The sequence below is a fragment of the Staurois parvus genome, unplaced genomic scaffold (assembly GCF_062004578.1).
Source record: "Staurois parvus isolate SC_StPar_1 unplaced genomic scaffold, SC_StPar_1.0 ptg000638l, whole genome shotgun sequence".
NCBI classification, from domain to species: Eukaryota; Metazoa; Chordata; class Amphibia; order Anura; family Ranidae; genus Staurois; species Staurois parvus.
Window position 1 is genome coordinate 788,062 of NW_028318434.1, and position 22,418 is coordinate 810,479.

General features: G+C 48.7%; 1 protein-coding gene and 1 pseudogene across 2 annotated transcripts; both read right to left on the reverse strand.

Annotated features, from left to right (window-relative positions):
- Window positions 1-4,183: 4,183 nt before the first annotated feature.
- LOC149449069 (uncharacterized) lies at window positions 4,184-6,435 on the reverse strand (annotated as a pseudogene).
- Window positions 6,436-7,539: 1,104 nt separating this feature from the next.
- LOC149449070 (uncharacterized) lies at window positions 7,540-20,652 on the reverse strand. 2 transcript variants are annotated; one of them, XM_089693863.1, is made up of 8 exons: window positions 20,303-20,652; window positions 19,981-20,208; window positions 19,767-19,864; window positions 19,456-19,677; window positions 18,977-19,273; window positions 17,213-17,419; window positions 16,968-17,106; window positions 7,540-8,233 (listed from the first exon to the last, which is right to left on the reverse strand). In XM_089693863.1, the coding sequence occupies exons 2-8, from the start codon at window positions 20,156-20,158 to the stop codon at window positions 7,938-7,940; spliced, it is 1,437 nt and encodes a 478-aa protein (XP_089549989.1). In that variant the 5' UTR covers window positions 20,159-20,208; window positions 20,303-20,652; the 3' UTR covers window positions 7,540-7,937. The 2 variants fall into 2 exon arrangements, with proteins under 2 accessions (XP_089549989.1, XP_089549988.1); XM_089693862.1 differs by having other exon boundaries at window positions 19,981-20,211.
- Window positions 20,653-22,418: the final 1,766 nt, after the last annotated feature.

The following is a 22,418-nucleotide window of genomic DNA, read 5'->3' on the forward strand; positions in this document are numbered from 1 at the left end:
CAGGGAACTCTACAAGGAGCAGACAGAAATAAAAATCTGACAGGGGCTCTAGCTTTCTTCTAAGCAACTAAGGTATTTTCCTTTCTTGTCCATTGAGGGACACAGGAGGCACGTTATACTGCCGCCTATGGGCAGGGTCATCTTTGCCCTGCTCACTTTCGGGTGGAGCATGCTCATTGATGTCCGGAGACCAGGTGGAGATCGCAGTCATGTGAAAAGTCAAACACTAAGGCAGTTCCCCGACTTGGAGATGAACCTTCACTGAGTGCGGGAATTAAAGCACAGAGTTCCTCTGAAAAGCGACTTGTCTCATGACACTACATGCTGTATCTTGTATGTTGTATTAGGAGGGACGTGCTGAGCCTGTGCCCACTCCACCAGTCCAGTGTACCTCTGTTACCTCACTCCCAGTAACAGAATGGAGTCCCACCATGCACCTAGCATGGACCTCATGCATGCTCCTTCCTTCCCGTACCTCATGACCAGGACATAGATTTCTGTAATGGGGAGTTTGGATCTTGTTTCTGTTGGATGCCGACCGCTAGAGAGGGAGCCAGACAATGAGCCCCTCGCTACCAGAGGACATGTCACCTTACCAGGTACCACACCTAACAATTGGTTGCTTGTAGCTTGTTCCTTTACTTGGTTACCCATAGCAACTACACTCCTCTCCTGGTCTTGCCGAGTTAACCCTTTTATAACAATGTCACTTTATACCCCTCAGTGCGATACACACCCGTGTTCTTTAGATGCACCAGAACCAACATTATTCACTCCTTTGAATACCTTCAGACCAGGATCCTTCACTGAATGGGTTGCAGTGTACAGTTCAATATGAACAACATCTTTCCCCCTAGCTAACTATAGTAGTGTGGCTGCCCAGGCATACCTCTGTGAGGCCAGAGTCCATGGCGTTGTTCATGGCTTGATGTCTCCAAAAGTCCCAGTGTCTTCAATGGGCTGCAGGGCTTGCACCAAAATGCCCGGGAACTGAGTTTCAGCAGTATTGGACACGAGCAAACAGAACACCTATAAGCCAGTCCCTGTGTAACCCCTTCTGCTCCCAGCAAGCTTCTGTTTTTTGCTATTATCTTAAGTGGTTGGATGCTTCAGCTCTGAAGAAAAAAGTCTACTTATTTTTTTGCTAGCTTTCTAACTTTGTGGAATTTTCTTCTTGGTGACATCAGTGATGCTACACTAATGGAGTTTTCTTTCTTGGTGACAGCAATCAAGGTTCCTTTGTGACACCAATCAATCAAGTTTTCTTGGTGACACCAATCAATCAAGTTTTCTTGGTGAGCTCAATCAAGTTTTCTTGGTGACATCATCAATCAATCATGTTTTCTTGGTGACACCAATCAAGGTTTCTTGGTGACATCAATCAAGGTTCCTTGGTGACATCGATCAAGGTTTCTTGGTGACATCAATCAAGGTTTCTTGGTGACATCAATCAAGGTTCCTTGGTGACCTCAATCAAGGTTCCTTGGTGACATCAATCAAGTTTCCTTGGTGACATCAAGCAATCAAGTTTCCTTGGTGACCTCAATCAAGTTTCCTTGGTGACATCAATCAACTTTCCTTGGTGACATCAATCAAGATTTCTTGGTGACATCAATCAAGTTTCCTTGGTGACATCAATCAAGTTTCCTTGGTGACATTAATCAACTTTCCTTGGTGACATCAATCAAGTTTCCTTGGTGACATCAATCCAGTTTCCTTGGTGCCATCAATCAATCAAGGTTCTTTGCTGACCTCAATCAATCAGGTTCTTTGGTGACCTCAGTTAAGATTTCTTGATGACCTTAATCAAGGTTCCTTGGTGACATCAATCAGTCAAGTTTGTTAAACTTGAACTTTAAACTTTTTAAAGGGGGCTTCCAGATTCTGATAAGCCCCCCACTCGCAGACCCACACAATCACCGGCCAGGGTTGTGGGGAAGAGGTCCTTGTCGCCATCAACATAGGCACAAGGTGCTTTGGGGGTGAGCCCCCCTGCCCCAAAGCACCCCCCCATGTTGAGGGCATGTGACCTGGTATGGTTCAGGAGGGCGGGGGGCGCTCGCTCGTCCTCCCCATTTCCTGACCTGTCAGGCTGCATGCTCAGATAAGGGTCTGGTATGAATTTTTTGGGGAACCCCACACTGTTTTTTGTTATTTCGGCGTAGAGTTACCCATTAATATACATACCAGACCCGAAGGGCTTGGTGTGGATGGGAGGGGGGACCCCCAAAGGGCTTGGTGTGGATGGGAGGGGGGACCCCTGAAGGGCTTGGTATGGATGGGAGGGGGGACAGCCGAAGGGCTTGGTGTGGATGGGAGGGGGGACCCCCGAAGGGCTTGGTGTGGATGGGAGGGAGGACCCCCGAAGGGCTTGGTGTGGATGGGAGGGGGGACCCCTGAAGGGCTTGGTATGGATGGGAGGGGGGACCCCACACAGTTTTTTTTTCTTTTGCAGACCTTTATTTTTACATTCAGCTGTCAAAATAAATATTGAAATAAGTAAAATCATCACAGAAATAATTATAAAGGATAAGAAACAAAAATAGAATCACTAGAACTAAGGAAATCCAATGAGAGTCCATAAAGATCTGCCGAGTGCTGGTTGTCACACACAGTGCCGAGTCACCGAGTGCCGGCTGTCAGAGGACTCCACAGGAGACGCCACCGAGTGCCGGCTGTCAGAGGAATCCACACACAGGAGATGCCACCGATTGCCGGCTGTCAGAGGACTCCACAGGAGACGCCACCGAGTGCCGGCTGTCAGAGGAATCCACACACAGGAGATGCCACCGATTGCCGGCTGTCAGAGGACTCCACACACTGGAGACGTGACTGAGTGCCGTCTGTCAGAGGACTCCACACACAGGAGACGCCACCGAGTGCCGGCTGTCAGAGGACTCCACACACAGGAGACGCCACCGAGTGCCGGCTGTCAGAGGACTCCACACACAGGAGACGCCACCGAGTGCTGGCTGTCAGAGGAATCCACACACAGGAGACGTGACCGAGTACCGGCTGTCAGAGGACTCCACACACAGGAGATGCCACCGAGTGCTGGCTGTCAGAGGACTCCACACACAGGAGACGCCACCGAGTTCCGGCTGTCAGAGGACTCCACACACAGGAGACGCCCACGGACATGCGCCCAGGCACAATAGTAAATCCAGGTCATACAGTCTTTGTGAAGAACTCCCATTTCTGTGTTGTGTTCATCGATGCCAATATTCCTCCCATTCTAAGTCTTGGAGAGCAGCTCTCAGCCTTGGAGAATTAGCTCTCTTAAAGTTGAGCGTTTTTATTCTCCCCGTATGTGCTCGCTGTTTACAGCTAACAATAAATGAAATCATGTTATGGTCACGGCTACCGAGATGTTCTATATATGGACATTCATAATAATCTCTGCATGGTTGGAGATGACCAGGTCCAGCAGAGCATAATTCCTAGTTGGGGCCCCTATGACCAGGTCCAGCAGAGCATCATTCCTAGTTGGGACCTTTTTGACACAGGTCCAGCAGAGCATCATTCCTAGTTGGGGCCTCTATGACCAGGTCCAGCAGAGCATCATTCCTAGTTGGGACCTCTATGACACTGGTCCAGCAGAGCATCATTCCTAGTTGGGGCCTCTATGACACAGGTCAAGCAGAGCATCATTCCTAGTTGGGGCCTCTATGACACAGGTCCAGCAGAGCATCATTGCTAGTTGGGGTCTCTATGACCAGGTCCAGCAGAGCATCATTCCTAGTTGAGGCCTCTATGACCAAGTCCAGCAGAGCATCATTCCTAGTTTGGCCCTCTATGACCAGGTCCAGCCGAGCATCATTCCTAGTTGGGGCCTCTATGACCAAGTCCAGCAGAGCATCATTCCTAGTTGGGGTTGGTTATTATCACTGTCCCCGCCCTTTCCATCTGTGGGAGGAGCGTAGTCTCCACCTCCTTATTAACACTGGGAGGCCTATAACAGACTCCAATGATGACCTTTGTAGTACCGCCCCCCATGTGCAGCTCCACCCATAATACTTCAACCTCATCACACTCTCCATCAACTAGGTCCTCTCACACTCGCTGAGATCACTTCTCACAGAGACAGACTCCATCCCCTTTCCTATTCCAGACAGATTCCACCCCCTTTCCTATTCCAGACTCCACCCCCTGTCCTATTTCCCCCGTCACTCCAAAAGAGAACCTAGCCAGGAATATGAATGGCCCAGTCATGTGAGGAATGAAGCCAAGATTCAGCAATACCAATCCAATCCTAGTTCTCTTCATTCACCAAACCTTCCAACTCACCTATTGTGCTGGGCAGACTTCTGGCATTGGGGAACAAACACTTCCATTCACTGACACCTCCTCCATTCACTGACACCTCCTTCATTCACTGACACCTCCTCCATTCACTGACACCTCCTTCATTCACTGACACCTTGTCCATTCCCTGACACCTCGTTCATTGACACCATTCCCTGACACCTTCATCCACTGACACCTTGTTCACACGGATTTTGTGTATTTTTTATTTTCATACAAATGGTACCAATTCCACTGTTTGTAACATGGGAACCTTCTTACCATCTGCCATAGCCCTCCCCCCATCTTTCCCCATTTCGCCCCCCAATAGGGACTGACCCCGGTCTGATCTGTCTACCACGATATAATCCCTGATGTACAGGAAGACAGGACTTCAGTGAGGGACATCTCCACCACAGGACAGGAAAGTGGCTTCTCCCCCGTGTGATATCTCTGATGCTTGTAAAGACTGCGAGTATATGAAAAACATTTCCCGCACTAAGGACAGGAATACGGCTTCCCTCCCGTGTGAGATCTCTGATGTCTGGAAAGATAGATCTTATAGGGAAAACATTTCCCGCACTCAGGACAAGAATATGGCTTCTCTCCTGTGTGAGATCTCTGATGTATGTTAAGTTTGGACTTATAGGAAAAACATTTCCCGCACTCAGGACAGGAATACGGCTTTTCCCTCGTGTGACATCTCTGATGTGTGTAAAGACTAGAATCATCTGAAAAACATTTCCCGCACTCAGGACAGGAAAGTGGCTTCTCCCCCGTGTGAGACCTCTGATGTGTGTGAAGATAGGACTTCTGTGAAAAACATTTCCCGCACTCAGGACAGGAATACGGCTTCTCCTCCGTGTGAGACCTCTGATGTGTGTGAAGATGGGACTTCCGTGAAAAACATTTCCCGCACTCAGGACAGGAATACGGCTTCTCTCCCGTGTGAGATCTCTGATGTCTGGAAAGATAGGACTTATAGGAAAAACATTTCCCACACTCAGGACAGGAATATGGCTTCTCCCCTGTGTGAGACCTCTGATGTACGATAAGTGTTGATTTTGCTATAAAACATTTCCCACAGTCAGCACAGGAATACGGCTTCTCCCCCGTGTGAGACCTCTGATGTGTGAGAAGTGTTGATTTTTCTACAAAACATTTCCCGCACTCAGAACAAGAATACGGCTTTTCCCCCGTGTGAGATCTTATATGCACGTTTAGTTTAGATTTACGTTTGAAACATTTTCCGCACTCAGGACAGGAATACGGCTTCTCCCCCGTGTGAGATCATTCATGACTATTAAGATTGTATTTATATTGGAAACATTTCCCGCACTCAGGACAGGAATATGGCTTCTCCCCCGTGTGAGATCTTTCATGCAAATTAAGATGGGATTTATAATGGAAACATTTCCCGCACTCAGGACAGGAATACAGCTTCTTCCGCGTGTGAGATCTTATATGCTCCTCAAGAAGGGATTTATATTGGAAACATTTCCCACACTTAGGACAGGAACACGGCTTCTCTTCCATGTGACATCTTATATGCACATTAAGACCGGATTTATGACGGAAACATTTCCCGCACTCAGGACAGGAATGTGGCTTCTCCCCCGTATGAGACATCTGATGTACGGTAAGTGTTTGTTTTGTAGAAAAACATTTCCTGCACTCAGGACAGGAATACGGCTTCTCTCCCGCATGAGATCTCTGATGTCTGGAAAGATAGGACTTATAAGGAAAACATTTCCCACACTCAAGACAGGAATACGGCATCTCCCCCGGGTGAGACCTCTGATGTATGATAAGTGTTGATTTTTCTACAAAACATTTCCCGCACTCAGAACAGGAATACGGCTTCTCCCCCGTGTGAGCTCTTATATGCACATTTAGATTAGATTTAAATTTGAAACATTTCCCGCACTCAGGACAGCAATACGGCTTCTCCCCCGTGTGAGATCTTATATGCACATTTAGTTTAGCTTTAAATTTGAAACATTTCCCGCACTCAGGACAGGAATACGGCTTCTCCCCCGTGTGAGTTCTTATATGATCCTTAAGAACGGATTTACAGTTGTGACCAAAATTATTCAACCCCCACTGAAATTGAGTGTTTTGGCCAGTTTGACATTGCTTTTGATCATTCAGTCATCTTGCTTACATTTACATTAAAGAGGCACTTGTAGGTCAGACAAATATAACATAACAGTTATAATGAAATAACCACAAATGTCTTTTCTGTGCTCACAGCATTATCAGTTTTATTCAACCCCCAAGTGACATTCAATCTTAGTACTTAGTACAGCATCCTTTTACAGTTATAACAGCTTTTAAACGTGAAGCATAGCTTGACACAAGTGTCTTGCAGCGATCTACGGGTATCTTCGCCCATTCTTCATGGGCAAAGGCCTCCAGTTCAGTCACATTCTTAGGCTTGCACACTGCAACTGCTTTCTTTAAGTCCCACCAGAGGTTCTCAATCGGATTTAAGTCTGGTGACTGCGATGGCCACTCCAAAATGTTCCAGCCTTTCCTCTGCAACCATGCTCTAGTGGACTTGGAGGTATGCTTGGGATCATTGTCCTGTTGAAAGGTCCAACGTCTCCCAAGCCTCAGGTGTGTGACGGACTGCATCACGTTTCCATCCAATATCTCCTGGTACTGAAGAGAATTCATGGTACCTTGCACACGCTGAAGCTTCCCTGTACCTGCAGAAGCAAAACAGCCCCAAAGCATGATTGACCCTCCACCATGCTTCACAGTAGGCAAGGTGTTCTTTTCATCATAGGCCTTGTTCTTCCTCCTCCAAACATAGCGTTGATCCATGGGCCCAAACAGTTCTAATTTTGTTTCATCAGTCCACAGAACACTATCCCACAACTTTTGTGGTTTGTCCACATGGCTTTTGGCATACTGCAGTCGACTCTTCTTATTCTTTGGAGACAGCAAGGGGGTACGCCTGGGAGTTCTGGCACGGAGGCCTTCATTACGCAGTGTGCGTCTTATTGTCTGGGCTGAAACTTCTGTACCCACATCTGACAAATCTTTTCTCAGTTCCTCAGCAGTCACACGGGGACTTCTCTCCACTCTACGCTTCAGGTAGCGCACAGCAGTCGAAGTCAGCATCTTCTTTCTGCCACGACCAGGTAGCGTTTCAACAGTGCCCTTTGCCTTGAATTTGCGAATGATGCTTCCTAAGGTGTCTCTTGGTATGTTTAACATCTTTGCAATCTTCTTATAGCCATTGCCCTTCCTGTGAAGAGAAATCACCTCTTCTCTTGTCTTCCTGGACCATTCTCTTGCCTTCACCATGTTTGTAACCACACCAGTAAATGTCTAGAAGGAGCTGAGTATCACAGTCATTTTAAAGCTGCCTAATTGGTGCTTATTATGCTTGATTGCTGCTCGGTGACATCCACAGGTGTTTTCAATACCTGATGGAAAGCACCTGTATGAACCTCTGTTCTTCAGAGTGGTAGTCTTTAAGGGGTTGAATAATTGTGGCAATGAAGAAACCACATAAGAACCATTTACTACTGTATTACATAAACAATTGATGTCATTTTAGTTGCATTTGGGTAGTTACAACGTCCTTGTAGGATTTGATTCTGAATACAATTCCAAATGTACACTATAGTCCCTAAACCCCTTTACAGCATTGGGGGTTGAATAATTTTGGTCACAACTGTATATTGGAAACATTTCCCACACTCAGGACAGGAGAACCTCTTCCCTATTGGAAGGCCAGCCAGGTCCCGCACAGTCTGAGGTTCCTCAGGATATAAAGAATCCGATGGTCCATCTACACTGGGTGGTGCCGGATGGACATTGGAGGGAGCCGGGTTTTCTCCTGGACTATACTGTGTGATGTCCTCATCTTCTACTTTCCAGTCTGGAGACAAAGTGAGACAATCCTCGGAGGTTTTCCTCATCTCCCGGCCATGGACTAAAATACAAAGACAAAGAGGATTACTAGACAGGAGCTGATTGGTTCCCCCAAACCAGGACTCCACCCACATCAGGCAGCTTGGTCTCTGAGGAGCTTACAATTCCACCCTCAAGGGAATTAGGAAATGGCTCCTCTGATCTCCTACCAGGTCATTTCTTTATTCATGGACCTTAGTCAGAGAGTGAGGAAACAACCAGAACTGTCTTTTATAGGAGGGACAGTGATGAGGGGATTATAGGACGAGAGATGAAGACTGGACTGATCCTGAAGACCACCATCATTGGGGTATTGAGTCCTCCCTCATCCTGAAGACCACCATCATTGGGGTATTGACTCCTCCCTCATCCTGACCCTGAAGACCACCATCATTGGGGTATTGACTCCTCTCCCATCCTGAGAACCACCATCATTGGGGTATTGACTCCTCCCTCATCCTGAAGACCACCATCATTGGGGTATTGACTCCTCCCTCATCCTGACCTTGAAGACCACCATCATTGGGGTATTGACTCCTCTCCCATCCTGAAGACCACCATCATTGGGGTATTGACTCCTCCCTCATCCTGACCCTGAAGACCACCATCATTGGGGTATTGACTCCTCCCTCATCCTGAAGACCACTATCATTCGTGTATTGACTCCTCCCTCATCCTGACCCTGAAGACCACCATCATTGGGGTATTGACTCCTCCCTCATCCTGAAGACCACCGTCATGGGGGTATGGACTTCTCCACCATCCTGACCCTGAAGACCACCATCATTGGGGTAATGATTCCTCCCCCATCCTGCTCCTGAAGACCACCGTCATTGGGGTATTGACTCCTCCCTGATCCTGACCCTGAAGACCACCATCATTGGGGTTGTCACAGACTGCCAGTGCCTCTCCCATCCCCCGCCATATCCCTCCACCCCTCCCTTCCTCCTTGTACATTAGGTCTGTGGGGCTTCCATGGACAGGGCTGGGCCAGCCGTTGCCGAGGCAATTTAGCCGCGTCCCACATGATCTTCAAGAGACCCACACAGGAAGCAGCCTTCCCTTTTGTTCCTGGCCATGTGGGTAGAATCATCCTGCTCCCAGAAAGATGTTGGGAGGCTCGGGTGAGGGGGACCGAGCCTCCCCAGCCATCCCCCCTGCGCACTCTGCAGACCCCCAAAAGGTCAGGACTGCAGCCCTCTACAATACCCCAGGGTTGGGAGTCTCCACAGCTCTGCATGAGCCTTCTCCTCAAAGGTCAGACCCCACAGCTGAGACCCTGCCAGTCTGTAAGCCTGTCTACTGAGCACCCTTGCACCCTTCCTGATGCTGAGTGCCCTGGGAGCTGTGGCTGAGGGACCCTGCACACTATCCATTGCTGCGTGTCCCTGGAGGCTGTCTGCTGCTGAGTGCCCTGGGAGCTGCTGATCGCTGGTTGTCCCTGGAACGCTGACCGCTGGTCGTCCCTGTCTGGAGCCGCCTGCCGCTGAGGGTCTACAAGCTGCTTACCGTGAGTGTCCTGAACTGTTCCTGTTGTGCGCACTGACCACCCGTGTCCTGAACTGTTCCTGTTGTGCGCACTGACCACCCATGTCCTGAACTGTTCCTGTTGTGCGCACTGACCACCCGTGTCCTGAACTGTTCCTGCTGTGTGCACTGACCACCCGTGTCCTGAACAGTTCCTGCTGTGTGCACTGACCACCCATGTTCTGAACTGTCCCCGATGTGTGCACCGACCACCCGTGTTCCGAACCGCCCCGCTGTGTGTGCACTGATCACCCATGTCCTGGTGGCATGCCCAGAGTATAGCTACCTGTGGTGCCCCTGAGTGCTTGAGCCATCGCTACCTGTTGAGTCCCTGTGAACCCAATGACCCTAGAAAGCTGGGTGGGAGCTGTGCTGTGGCCAGCCTCCACAGCTAGAGTCCCGTTGAGTCCCCGAGGCCCCTGCCCAGTGGTAGGTTGCCGCCTGTTGCCTGAAGCCCCTGCCCAGTAGTAGGTTGCCGTCTGTTGCCCGAGACCCCTGCCCAGTGGTAGATTGCCGTCTGTTGCCCGAGTCTCCTGCCCAGTGGTAGATTGCCGTCTGTTGCCCGAGTCTCCTGCCCAGTGGTAGGTTGCCGTCTGTTGTCTGAGGCCCCTGCCCAGTGGTAGGTTGCCGTCTGTTGCCCGAATCCCCTGCCCAGTGGTAGGTTGCCACCTGTTGCCCGAGTCTCCAATCCGCTGTCCAGTCACGGAGGGAGCTCAGCTGAGGCCCCAAGTCGAGGGGGGGAGATTGCCTGCCTGTCACTGAAGACCCCCCCCCCGTGCCTGGAATAGTCCCTGGTTTGCGCACACATCACGCTCCCTGCCATTTCCCTATTGAGTGTCTGTCAATTTGTTGCTTCAATAAAGTTTGTGTGTTCCCCATCTTCTCCGTGTGCTCTGTTCTGCCTACGCTTCTGTTACAGGGGTATTGACTCCTCCCCCATCCTGAAGACCACCCTCATTGGGGTATTGACTCTTCCCTCATCCTGACCCTGAAGACCACCATCATTGGGGTATTGGCTCCTCCCTCATCCTGACCCTGAAGACCACCATCATTGGGATATTGACTCCTCCCTCATCCTGAAGACCACCATCATTGGGATATTGGCTCCTCCCTCATCCTGACCCTGAAGACCACCATCATTGGGGTATTTGCTCCTCCCTCATCCTGACCCTGAAGACCACCATCATTGGGGTATTGACTACTCCCTCATCCTGAAGACCACCATCATTGGGGTATTGACTCCTCCCTCATCCTGAAGACCACCCTCATTGGGGTATTGACTCCTCCCTCATTATCACTTTCTGATTGGAGGATGTTATCACATTATTATCACCATGTAAAAGTCTGTGCTCCAATCACATCATCCAATATAAAATGTCCAGCTGGGAGGAAATGGGGGGAACAAAAGAGTATCCAGATTATGTGTATATATAGCAGTGGGGGGAGGGGGAGAGCAGGGGTCAGGAGTATGTAACGTACAACATGGAGTATATAGTGCAGGGGTCAGGAGGATGGAATGTACAACACGGCATATATAGTGCAGGGGTCAGGAGGATGTAACGTACAACACAGAGTATATAGTGCAGGGGTCAGGGGGATGGAATGTACAACACGGAGTATATAGTGCAGGGGTCAGGAGTATGTAATGTACAACATGGAGTATATAGTGCAGGGGTCAGGAGTATGTAATGTACAACATGGAGTATATAGCGCAGGGGTCAGGAGGATGTAATGTATAACATAGAGTATATAGCGCAGGGGTCAGGAGGATGTAATGTACAACACGGAGTATATAGTGCAGGGGTCAGGAGTATGGAATGTACAAGTTATATAGTATAAGGGTCAGGACTCTCAATATTAGTATTCTGTAATCAGTGGAAGCTGACAGATGGGAGGCGGGGGACGTAGTATACTTGGACAGAGGGGTGGCGGTGGACGTGGCATACCCCGACAGAGGGGTGGCGGTGGACGTGGCATACTCGGACAGAGGGGTGGCGGTGGACGTGGCATACTCGGACAGAGGGGTGGCGGGGGACGTGGTATACTTGGACACGGTTCCCCACACACGGCTAATGTGTAAGGTAAAGTCTATGGGCTGGAAAAATCCGAATATAAATGAAAACTGGCTGAAAGATCGTATTCAGAGAGTAGTGGTTAATGATTCATACTCTGCATGGTCTGGGGGTGTCAGTGGTGTACCCCAAGGGTCAGTGTTATTAGTGGGGTACACCAAGGCTCAGTGTTGGGACCCTTACTTATTAATATATTTATGCTGCGCTCCCCACAACCTCACGAACACCCCCTTCCCTCTCTCTGACCACAACCTGATCACCTTCTCTATCTCCTCGTCCTCCAACGCCTACCCCTCCAAATGTCACACTACTACCAGCCGTAACCTCCGCAACCTTAACCCTGCCTCCCTCCACTCTGCAGCTGATCAACTCCATGACAGCATCCTCCCCCTGTCCTGCCCCGACTTGGCTATGACTGCCTACAACAATGCGCTCTCAACAGCCCTTGACTCACTAGCGCCTTTAACCACACGCAACATCAGACCCCGACCGCTCCAGCCCTGGCAGACTGATCACACCAAAACCCTCAAACGACACAGTCGTGCCCTGGAGCGACTATGGTGCAAAACCAAATCCCAACAAGCCTTCACCCGCTACAAATCTCCCTTCCACACCTACACCTCCTCCCTCCACGCAGCCAAACAAGCCTACTTCCTGACCCTCATCAAGGCCCTCTCCTCCAATCCTCGCCGACTCTTCTCCACCTTTAACTCTCTACTCTCGCCACCCCCACCTCCACCCAGCACCTCACTCACTGCCCTTGAGATTGCCAATCACTTCAAAAACTAGATTGACACAATTCGCAAGGACATTACCGCAACTCACACGCCCTCTCAACCCGTCCCCTCTCACACAGCTACCCCCTCATCCCCCCTCTCCCTCAACATAACCCGCAGGGACTTCATCGCTGCTCAAACTCTCTCCAACCCCCTTCACCCTCACTCAGCTACCCCCTCATCACCCCTCTCCCATGGCCCCACCACTGCTCTGACCTCCACTTCCACCCCACCCTACATTCCTCATACTGAAGCTCCCCCAACACTCCGCACCTTTGACCTTACTACCATCGAGGAAGTCTCCAAGATCCTCTCTGATGCCCGCCTCACCACCTGCCCCCTCGACCCTATCCCCTCACAACTCCTACGACCTCCCTCCCCCTCCATCCTACGCTCCCTCACCCACATCTTTAATCTCTCCCTCTCCTCCAGCACTTTCCCCTCCCCTCTGAAACATGCACACATCATCCCCATACTTAAAAAGCCCTCCCTGGACCCCAATGACCCGAACAGCCTCAGACCCATCTCCCTGCTCCCATTTACATCTAAACTCCTCGAGCGCCTAGTCTACACCCGCCTATGCTCTCACCTCAACGACAACAACCTCCTCGATCCCCTACAGTCCGGCTTCCGTCCCCTACACTCCACCGAAACTGCCTTACTCAAACTCTCCAACGACCTTCTAACCGCCAAAGCTAATGGCCATTATTCAGTGCTCCTACTCCTTGACCTCTCTGCGGCCTTCGACACAGTCCACCACCCCCTCCTCCTCAAAAAACTACACTCCCTCGGCCTCAGAGATTCTGCTCTCTCCTGGCTCTCATCCTACCTGTCACAATGCTCTTTCAGCGCTCCCTATAATGCTACCACCTCCCCCTCACTCCCCCTCTCTGTTGGGGTCCCTCAAGGCTCTGTCCTCGGGCCCCTTCTCTTCTCCATCTACACCTCCTCCCTTGGCCAACTCATACACTCTCACAGCTTCAACTACCACCTCTATGCCGATGACACACAAATCTATCTCTCAACCCCCCACCTCACCCCCTCGGTTTCCGCCTGAATCACACACCTACTGAGCGACATATCAGACTGGATGTCGCTCCACTTCCTTAAATTGAACCTCTCCAAAACCGAGTTTCTTGTCTTCCCCCCCAGCCCGGACACCACCCCCCATTGACTTCTCCGTCACATCCAACAACGCTACCATCAAACCCGCCCTGCAGGCCAGAGTACTTGGTGTCATTCTGGACTCCAACCTATCCTTCCAGCCCCAAGTCCAATCTTTAACAAACTCGTGCAGACTCCACCTCCGCAACATGCAGACTCCACCTCCGCAACATGCAGACTCCACCTCCGCAACATGCAGACTCCACCTCCGCAACATCACCAAAATCCGCACGTTCCTAACCCCAGAAACCACTAAACAGCTCATCCACTCCCTCATCATATCACGACTCGACTACTGCAACTCCCTCCTCACTGGCCTGCCTCACCGCTGGCTATCCCCGCTTCAGTCCATCCTGAATACGGCTGCCAGACTCATTCACCTTTCTAACCGCTCTGTCTCCACCACCCCCCTCTGCCAATCCCTCCACTTGCCTCCACCCCCCTCTGCCAATCCCTCCACTTGCCTCCACCCCCCTCTGCCAATCCCTCCACTTGCCTCCACCCCCCTCTGCCAATCCCTCCACTTGCCTCCACCCCCCTCTGCCAATCCCTCCACTAGCTTCCGATTGCGCAACGGATCAAATTCAAAATCCTAACACTGACGTACAAAGCTGTCCACCATACTGCCCCGAACTACATCACTGACCTAATATCCAAGTACCGCCCATCACGCACACTCCGCTCCTCACAAGACCTCCTTCTCTCTAGTTCCCTGGTCTCCTCCTCCCATGCCCGCCTCCAGGACTTCTCCAGGGTGTCACCCATCCTCTGGAACTCCCTGCCCCAACCCATCAGATTATCACCTACTCTTCTCTCCTTTAGGCGCACCCTGAAAACCCACCTCTTCAGGGAAGCCTACCCCACCCCCTGCTAACTTGCCGACCTCCTCCACTCTTCCTACCACTCCATCCCCCACAGCTATCTCCTCCTGTGCCACCATCCCCTCCCTTCTAGATTGTAAGCTCGAAAGAGCAGGGCCCTCGATCCCCTCATGTTTTGTATTGTATTGTATTGTTCTGTCACATGTTCTGTCCCCCTTTGTAATGTACAGCGCTGAGCGAACTATTGGCGCTTTATAAATACTGTATAATAATAATAATAATAAACAATATAGGGTCTGATATTAAAAATCCCAATACATAAGGGGGGATATGATCTCCATGTATAATACATAAGGGGGGATATGATCTCCATGTATAATACATAAGGGGGGATATGATCACCATGTGTAATACATAAGGGGGGATATGATCTCCATGTGTAATACATAAGGGGGGGTATGATCTCCATGTATAATACATGAGGGGGGATATGATCTCCATGTGTAATACATAAGGGGGGGTATGATCTCCATGTATAATACATAAGGGGGATATGATCTCCATGTATAATACATAAGGGGGGGATATGATCTCCATGTATAATACATAAAGAGGGGATATGATTTCCATGTATAAAATACATAAAGGGGGGATATGATTTCCATGTATAAAATACATAAGGGGGGATATGATTTCCATGTACAATACATAAGGGGGGATATGATTTCCATGTACAATACATAAGGGGGGATATGATCTCCATGTACAATACATAAGGGGGGATATGATCTCCATGTATAATACATAAGGGGGGATATGATCTCCATGTATAATACATAAGGGGGGATATGATCTCCATGTATAATACATAAAGGGGGGATATGATCTCCATGTATAATACATAAGGGGGGGGATATGATCTCCATGTATAATACATAAGGGGGGATATGATTTCCATGTATAATACATAAAGAGGGGATATGATTTCCATGTATAAAATACATAAAGGGGGATATGATTTCCATGTATAATACATAAGGGGGGGATATGATCTCCATGTATAATACATAAGGGGGGGGATATGATCTCCATGTATAATACATAAGGGGGGGGATATGATCTCCATGTATAATACATAAGGGGGGATATGATCTCCATGTATAATACATAAAGGGGGGATATGATCTCCATGTATAATACATAAAGGGGGGATATGATTTCCATGTATAATACATAAAGGGGGGATATGATTTCCATATATAATACATAAAGGGGGGATATGATCTCCATGTATAATACATAAGGGGGGGGATATGATTTCCATGTATAATACATAAGGGGGGATATGATCTCCATGTATAATACATAAGTGGGGGATATGATCTCCATGTATAATACATAAGGGGGGATATGATCTCCATGTATAATACATAAGGGGGATATGATCTCCATGTATAATACATAAGGGGGGATATGATCTCCATGTATAATACATAAGTGGGGGATATGATCTCCATGTATAATACATAAGGGGGGATATGATCTCCATGTATAATACATAAGGGGGGATATGATCTCCATGTATAATACATAAGGGGGATATGATCTCCATGTATAATACATAAGGGGGGATCCATTCAGTGTCCTGCACCCCCCTCTGCCAATCCCTCCGCTGGCCTCCATTCAGTGTCCTCCACCCCCCTCTGCCAATCCCTCCACTGACCTCCACCCCCCTCTTTCATTCCCACCACTGACCTCCACCCCCCTCTGCCAATCCCTCCACTGGCCTCCATTCAGTGTCCTGCACCCCCCTCTGCCAATCCCTCCACTGACCTCCATTCAGTGTCCTCCACCCCCCTCTGCCAATCCCTCCACCCATCTCTGCCAATCCCTCCCCTGACCTCCACTCCTCTCTGCCAATCCCTCCATCCCCCTCTGCCAATCCCTCCACTGGCCTCCACCCCTCTCTGCCAATCCCTCCACTGACCTCCACCCCCCTCTGTCATTCCCTCCACTGGCCTCCACTCCCCTCTATGATTACAACAGGTCCACCATGTGAATGACAACCTTTCTATGACCCGTGTGATCTAATACATACAACATGGCATTTAAGGTTTGTAGGTCACATGACTCCGCATGGGATGGAAGGAACCACTTTGTAGGCGGTAATGCGCCAGTCAGCCGCCATTTTTTCTGAGTTCCAGTATTTCAGGTTTACAATCCACGCTTTTATTGAAGTGAGTCGCAGATATAATCCAGATACGTTTACCGGATCAATCGGGACGGCATTGTTTCTTCTGATGTATTACAGGCTGATATCACCCCGCCCCCGCCCTACTCTGGACCAATCAGTGAGCAGTATGGGTGGAGGAATGGATTTGGTGTTCATGACCCACCTGTGCTGATCTCTGTAGGAGTGTCCTCTATAAATGTCCCCGTTATTCCATCCTCCTCCATAGACTGCTGATCATCCCTCACATACGCCTCTTCTTCTTCTGCTTCCACCTCAAATTCTATATCGATTGGATCTCCACTCTACATCAAGAGAAGGAGAGGAAATATCATCTGGAAGATAGAAGGTCACAGAAACTCCACACATTGTCTGTATGAATCCATGTTCTAGATGCTCCATCCCACCAACCTTGCAATGGTGAGGGATGGTGTGACCTTCCTGTGTGGAATCCCGGGAATACAGAGGACGGGGACATCTCTCTGGTGGCTTCCTGGTATTAGGTGGCTCCATCATCTCCTTGTGTCCTTCTGAAAACTCCTCCATCACTCCATCCTCCTCATCCTCCTCTTTATACTCTTCTTTACCATCAATATTCTCATCCCCGAGGATTCCACTCTGAGAGATATAATAAAACATTCATTGTAACAAACATGCCGAGTATAAATCCCACCTACCAATAATTGTCATCATCTACCCCATTATCATCTCACGTGTGGACTACTGCAACTGCCTCCTCACCGGCCTCCCTCATCACCGGCCTCCCGCACCACCGGCCATCCCTCCTCACCGGCCATCCCTCCTCACCGGCTATCCTGAACTCAGTGGCCAGCCCCTCCTCACCGGCCTCCCGCACCACCGGCCATCCCTCCTCACCGGCCTCCCCCCTCACCGGCCTCCCGCACCACCTACCATCCCTCCTCACCGGCCATCCCGCACCACCGGCCTCCCTCCTCACCAGCTTCCCGCACCACCGGCCTCCCCTCCGCACCGGCCATCCCTCCGCACCGACTATTCCCGCTTCAGTCTATCCTGAACTCAGCGGCCAGACTCATCCACCTCACCAACCGCTCTGCCACCCCCCTCTGTCATTCCCTCCACTCAGTGTCCTCCACCCCTCTCTGTCATTCCCTCCACTGGCCCCCATTCAGTGTCCTCTAAACCCCCTTGTCATTCCCTCCACTGGCCTCCATTCAGTGTCCTCCACCCCCTCTCTGCCAATCCCTTCAAAGGCCTCCACCCCTCTCTCCCATTCCCTCCACTGGCCTCCACTCAGTGTCCTCCACCCCCCTCAGCCAATCCCTCCACTGGCCTCCATTCAGTGTCCTCCACCCCCCTCTGCCAATCCCTCCACTGGCCTCCATTCAGTGTCCCCCACCCCCCTCTGTCATTCCCTCCACTAGCCTCCACTCAGTGTCCTCTACTCCCCTCTGTCATTCCCTCCACTAGCCTCCATTCAGTATCCTCCACCCCCCTCTGTCATTCCCTCCACTGACCTCCATTCAGTGTCCTCCACCCCCCTCTGTCATTCCCTCCACTCAGTGTCCTCCACCCCCCTCTGTCATTCCCTCCACTCAGTGTCCTCCACCCCCCTCTGTCATTCCCTCCACTCAGTGTCCTCCACCCCCCTCTGTCATTCCCTCCACTGGCTCCAGATTGCCCAACTCATTAAATTCAACCTCCTAACATTGACATACAATGCCATTCATAACTCCGCCCCAAACTACCTCACCGACCTGATACCCAAATACCACCCAACCCGTACTCTTCGCTCCTCACAAGACCTCCTACTTTCTAGCTCCCTGGTCTCCTCCTCCCACTCCCAACTCCAGGACTTCCCCCATCCTCTGGAACTCACTACCCCAATCCATCAGACTGTCACCTACCCTCCTTACCTTCAGGCGCACCCTGAAAACCCATCTCTTCAGGGAAGCCTACCCCACCCTCACCTAACAGCCGATCTCCTCCACTCCTCCTACCACTCCATCCCCCACAGCCACTTTCTCCTGTACCTCTACCCCCTCCCTTCTAGATTGTAAGCTCCAAGGATCAGGGCCCTCGCACCCCTCGTGTATTGTATTGTTACTGTATTGTCTCATGTTCTGTCCCCACTATAATGTACAGCGCTGAGCAAACCTTCTGCCGCTATATAAATCCTGTATAATAATAATCTACCTGATGATGGTGAGGGATGGTGTGACCTTCCTGTGTGGAATCCCAGGAATACAGTGGATGGGGACATCTCTCTGGTGGGTTCCCATGACTGGATCCATCTACCTGATGATGGTGAGGGATGGTGTGACCTTCCTGTGTGGAATCCCAGGAATACAGAGGACGGGGACATCTCTCTGGTGGGTTCCTGGTATTAGGTGGCTCCATCATATCCTTGTGTCCTTCTGAAAACTCCTCCATCACTCCATACTCCTCTTTATACTCTTCTTTAACAATATTATCATCCCCGAGGATTCCACTCTAAACGTTCAAAAAGAAATTCAATGTAACAAACACCCTTGAGGAACAATCACTAATAGTTATAATTTATACACATCTACCTGAGGATGGTGAGGGATGGTGTGACCTTCCTGTGTGGAATCCTGGGAATACAGAGGACGGGGACATCTCTCTGGTGGGTTCCCATAACTTGATCCACCTACCTGATGATGGTGAGGGATGGTGTGACCTTCCTGTGTGGAATCCCGGGAATACAGAGGACGGGGACATCTCTCTGGTAGATTCCTGTAGCTGGATGACTCCACCATGGTGTCCTGGTACAGATCTTGGTGTCCTTCTGGAATCTCTGACTCCTCCATCCCCCCATCCTCCTCCTCTTTTATCTCTTCTTTAACTTCAACTTCAGGATCTCTCAGGTTTCCACTCTGAATATATAATAAAAATGACATCAATGGTAACAATGCAGATAATTTACAGATCCTAATGATGCTATCAGTGATTGTTCCTCATCTACCTGATGATGGTGAGGGATGGTGTGACCTTCCTGTGTGGAATCCCGGGAATACAGAGGACGGGGACATCTCTCTGGTGGGTTCCCATGACTGGATCCATCTGTAGGAAACACACACACTGACTGAATCCATTGTTTCTATGTGTTTATCAGATGATGGGGGATCTAGGTGGATCCTCCGTACTGCTCTCTCCTTTACAATAAAGTCTCCTCTTACCCGGTGATGTGAGGGGCGGCTGATTGTCCATCATGACGTCCTTGTAGAGGTCCTTGTGTCCTCTCTGGTGGTCCTCCATCATGACGTCCTTGTAGAGGTCCTTCTGTCCTCTCTGGTGGTCCTCCATTATGAAGTCCTTGTAGAGGTCCTTGTGTCCTCTCTGGTGGTCCTCCATCATGACTTACTTGTAGAGGTCCTTGTGTCCTTCTAAATTTTGATGTGTATCATCTGCTGGAAATAAAAGACGTCACATGACTATGGAGGAAGAGGACGGACATGACGGGGGGTTACTGGGTGTAAATAGAACACAACATCTTATTACCTCCTCTGCTGCTACTTTCTGCAATGTCTCCGATCTCCTTCACACCGCATGGCACAGTCTGTCTTTATTCCACATCACTTCCTGTCTGTTCCTGACATCATTTCCTGTCTGTTCCTGACATCACTTCCTGTCTGTTCCTGACATCACTTCCTGTCTGCATTCCATAGAGAAGTCCTGTCTGGTTAGCAGAAATGAGATCACCATCTTGTGGAGTTCAGAGGAACTGCAGCCCCGAGAAATGTCCCCTAATACCCAATCCTGCATTGTATTACCTTACAGAGATATCAGGGAGGAGCCAAAATAACTAATAAAAAGTAAGAAACAATAAAACTAACTTTTATGTAACCAACTGTTTAAAAAATATATTTTACTACAGATAGAAAAGTCTTATAAACACAGAACACAAGATAAAAACAAAAGATATACAGAATAAATAAATAAATCCCTTGGCAACTAATCTTGCTTTGTATCTATGGATGTTTCCTTCTGTATCATATTTCACTTTAAAAGTCCATTTGCTTCCAATGGTTTTGTGACCAGGAGGGAGTTCTGTTAGTGACCAAGTTTTATTTTCTTGAAGTGATTTCATTTCTTCTTCAGCTGCTTTTCTCCACTGATCGGCTTCCCTTCTCGGCAAAGTTTCTATGTCTTCCCAGGATGTTGGCTCCCGTGTTTGATGTGTTTTAGCAGCGTATGATAACCTGCGGGGTGGTATCCCTTTTGTCATTCGAGAGGATCTTCTGATTTCTTGTTGTTCAGTGGGTTCTATTGGCTCGTTGATTGTAAGTTCCACTTCTTCTTGTTCTGGCTCTTGTCCTGCTTCGCATGGGTCAGTGTCTCTTGCCGATTCAGCGCGTAAATCCTCTCCACATTTTTCAAGAATTGTATTATCTGGTGCTTCACTTTCATCAAAATAAACACTGCAGCTTACTGTGACCTTGTTGGTCTTTGGACAAAGGATTCTATATCCCTTCCTCTGCTCACTGTAGCCAACCAGAATGCCTTCTATGGCTTTGTTCTCCAACTTGGAGCGTTTCTGACTTGGAATGTGGGCATATGCTTTACAGCCAAACACTCTGATATGTTGTTGGATTTTTAGACACATATAATACTTCTTCTAGTGTCTTGAGGCGATTATGAATGAAAGAGCCATTGAAATAAAAAATGAAGTGTGATTTTATTCTATCACACAATGGTGTAAAATAGACAATGTAAAGCGTATCATGAACAGTTCCATGTAGATAAAACTACTGTAAAAATGACAAGCAAAAGTTCAAAGAAAGAGTCACCATTATCTGTCATGGCTGTTCTGTCCTTCATGTCCTTGTCCTTAATGCTGTCCTTCTAGACTTTGTAAAGAAGCCGGAAGTAGACGGAAATGATGATCTAGCAGCTGTTGCAGCTTCTCAGACGTGTGTATGCAAGAGTCATGTAGCGTGTAAGTGTGTGTGTGTGAGAGAGTCTCTCTTGTCCGATGTCTCATGGTCTTTTAAGAGGCAAATGTACGTCATAGTTAGTGATCTTAATACCTTCTATGGAAATTATTACTGCTTAGCAAAGCCATTTCATATAAGGAAGGGATGCTATACATATGATGTTTGATGGACAGGAACATATGAATGCTGATGTAAATAATATTATAAGCTAATGACGTAAAGAATAATATAGCTTAAGAACATATCAATGTATAATCACTAAACTATATATGTATCAATGTTAGAGACGTATACTAAATACACACAGATACTATTAAAATACATAATGTAATAGTAAGTCACTTCTAATAACCTCGACATAACTACCAGATACTCCTATGCCTAAATATAGTATACTCAACCTAACTTGTATATCTTTTGGTCTCAGCTATAATTGAAGAATAGTAAATACTACCATTTGTCAAAGACCACTTACACATATTAATATTAATTATGACTAATCATAAAAACCAAATATTTTGCAAGCTTGCCATCAATATAAGTGCCGAATCATAATTTAGATTTAACATATCCCCCTTATTATGATTAGTCTAAAATTAATGATCAATCAATGCACACTTCATTCATGGCCCATACACACCGTCTTATACCAAATGATCGTACATATTCTTCATAACTGG